Raw genomic sequence first — 2,944 nt, 5'->3', positions numbered from 1 at the left:
ATACATGATAGACANACAAGAAGAGTTGAAAATAAAGTTGAGACAGTGCAATACATGCAGGAAAACATGGAGTAGAATCGATTCTTTTTTCAAAACAGCGAGCACAGTTCTAACGGTAGGAGTAACGGTGGCAACGGCCGTGACTGGTGGATTAATGCTTCCAGTCATCGTCCCAACCGTATTGGCTGCATTAACAGCCGTTCAAACGACTTCTTGCGGTCTCATCACTTTAGGTTTCACGAGCAAAAAGAAAGCTCATTATAAAAAGAAAACGGATATCTTGAATATGTATCTTAATCAATTGTACATCTTTTTCGAAAGATCGAGAGAAGACAAGAACATAACAGTTGAAGAATTAAAAGAATTCAATGAAATTTTGGACAAATTCCATACAGAAATATCAGCGGTCAAAATAAAGAAATAATCAAAAATATATACTTAAAAAAATATGAATAAAATCGAACTTGCAGACGATGAAACATTGATAAAAAACGCCCTATTTTCCGATGTGATCAAGGCTATCTCTGATAAATTTAAAACATTCAAAGTACAAATTAAAATAGATGGAGAGATAGTCGAGGAAGGGAATCACAGACAATACATGTCACTCCTCGGTTTCAATGCCAAAACCTTTCACAATATCTTTTCAAATATGGACAAAAAATCCGATGCTTCCGATTGGTATTTTACAGGAAAAATAATTTTAATGAAAGACAATTTCCAAGAAATAAAAAGATCGAGAGTTGGCAGAGGAGGAACTGATCTACTTAAAAAGAATAATGAATTCGTCGGCGAAAATTGTTACATACCTACAGATGGTTCTCTTATCGCTGACAACATGGCCTCTTTCCGCATTGCACGGGTGAAAGCCAAGCGGACTATCCGCCAAGCAAAGAGGTCGTCATGGCAGGAGTATGTTTCAAGGATCAACAGATTCGTAGGATCAAGGGTAAAGCGGATACAATATCTGTGAACCATCTAGAGGTAGATGGTTCAACTCTCACTATTCTTCTAGATATTGCTAATTCCTTAGGCCATAATTTTTCTTATAATTCTTCCTCTAACTTTTCCTCGGATGCTTTTCGGAAAGTGAAACTCCAGGAAGAGAGGAAAAGACTTACTTTTGCATCAAAAAACGAGGAATATTATAATAATAAATTTACGATCTCGGAATTAAAGTTTTCTTTGAAACAGGCTCGTGATACAGCTACTGGGCCTGACGATATACATTATCAGATCCTAAAACATCTCCCTTACCCAACATTAAAAAAACTTTTATGTATATTCAACCAGATTTGGGATGACGGTGTATTTCCTCCATCTTGGAGGATCGCTACCATTGTACCCATTCCTAAACCTGGTAAAGATCCTACGAATCCTACTAATTACCGCCCTATTGCATTAACCAGCTGCATTTGTAAAACCATGGAACGAATGATCAATCGAAGGCTCGTTTGGCACCTTGAGTCAAACAATCTTCTTACCAACCTCCAATGTGGATTTCGGAACCCAAAAGGAGCACTCTTGATCATCTCGTTAGATTTGAATCGTTTGTCAGGGATGCCTTCATCCAAAATAAACATCTTGTAGCCATATTCTTTGATTTGGAGAAGGCTTATGACACCACTTGGAGATATGGCATTCTTCGTGATCTCTTTGACTTCGGTCTCAGAGGAAGATTGTCATTATTCATCTCCAATTTCCTACATGATATAACGTTTAAGGTTCGACTTGGCTCCATTTTTTCAGATCCTTTTCCTCAGGATAATGGAGTTCCACAGGGTAGCATATCATCCGTTACCCTGTTCTCTATTAAAATTAATTCCATCACGTTGTGCCTTAGACGGGGGGTTGATGGCTCTCTGTATGTTAATGTGTTATGGCTCTACAAACATGCAGACGATTGAGCGTCAGTTGCAGCTTTGCTTAAACAACTTACAGCAATGGGCAACTAACAATGGATTTAGGTTTTCGAAATCAGTAGTATATGTCTTTTCAGATATGACGTATTTCACATGCTCAGCTGTTTCAATGCGTCATATCCGAAAAGACACAACTGTTAAAATGTATTATAACAGACTCCCCAAACTGTTAAAAATGTATTATAACAGACTTCCCAAACTGTTAAATATGTATCATAACAGATTCCTCCAAACTGTATTATAATAGACTCCATATAAATTACCCAAAACCACAGACAAGAATCACTAATAATAATACAGTATAAAATAACCGCATTAAAAATGTCTTTAATTTTAAAACACGAACAAAAAAAAAAACGAAGGAGACGGTTTCTTCTCTGCGCTAACATCTCTCATCCCCAAAGTGGCCAATTTTATCTCAAACAACAAATTTCATCTATGTATTAAATCTTTCGTATTAAAAATATATGGTGTTTATTTCATTGTTGAACAAATATGTCTTTAATAAATGTCCATCCTCTTAAAACGTATTTCGGTGCGGGAGACATTCAAAAGTCATTGGGTTCTCTTCCTGGATTCCTGAAACATTACCTCAAAGTCAAAGTTTTTGATAAAGATGAAATTTGGTCAGCCGATTTAATCAACATGCCAGTCGAGAGAGGGTACAAGTATTGTTTGACGGTGATCGACATATACACGAGATACGCTTGGGTCTTTCCCTTGAAAAACAAATCGGTCTGACTGTCAAACAAGCATTCGAAACCACAATGAAACAATCCGACAGACGACCCCTAAAGTTGTGGGTTGATAAAGGAAGCGAATTCTACAACAGAAATGTGAAATCTCTGGGGTTTGAAATTTACAGCACGCATAACGAAGGTAAAGCCGTAGTGATAGAAAGATTCAACAGGACTCTTAAAAGCAAATTATTCAAGAAATTCACGGAATTGAAATCTCAAAAATGGCTTAAAATATTACCAGTTGTTGTCGACGAATACAATAACAAAATACATTCGTCTATA

General features: G+C 36.7%; 1 protein-coding gene across 1 annotated transcript in view; it reads left to right on the top strand.

The window, feature by feature from the left end:
* Positions 1 to 903: 903 nt before the first annotated feature.
* The window catches only part of LOTGIDRAFT_176339 (hypothetical protein), a gene marked incomplete at both ends in the record, with an annotated part of 7,901 nt that continues 5,860 nt past the window's right edge, over positions 904 to 2,944 (top strand). The window contains one exon of the mRNA XM_009046617.1: positions 904 to 1,306. Within this exon, the coding sequence (XP_009044865.1) occupies positions 904 to 1,306 (403 nt within the window). The remainder of the gene's footprint in view (positions 1,307 to 2,944) is intronic.

Source organism: Lottia gigantea (genome assembly GCF_000327385.1).
Source record: "Lottia gigantea unplaced genomic scaffold LOTGIsca_1032, whole genome shotgun sequence".
Taxonomy (NCBI): Eukaryota; Metazoa; Mollusca; class Gastropoda; family Lottiidae; genus Lottia; species Lottia gigantea.
This window is presented reverse-complemented; position numbering and strand designations above follow the sequence as displayed.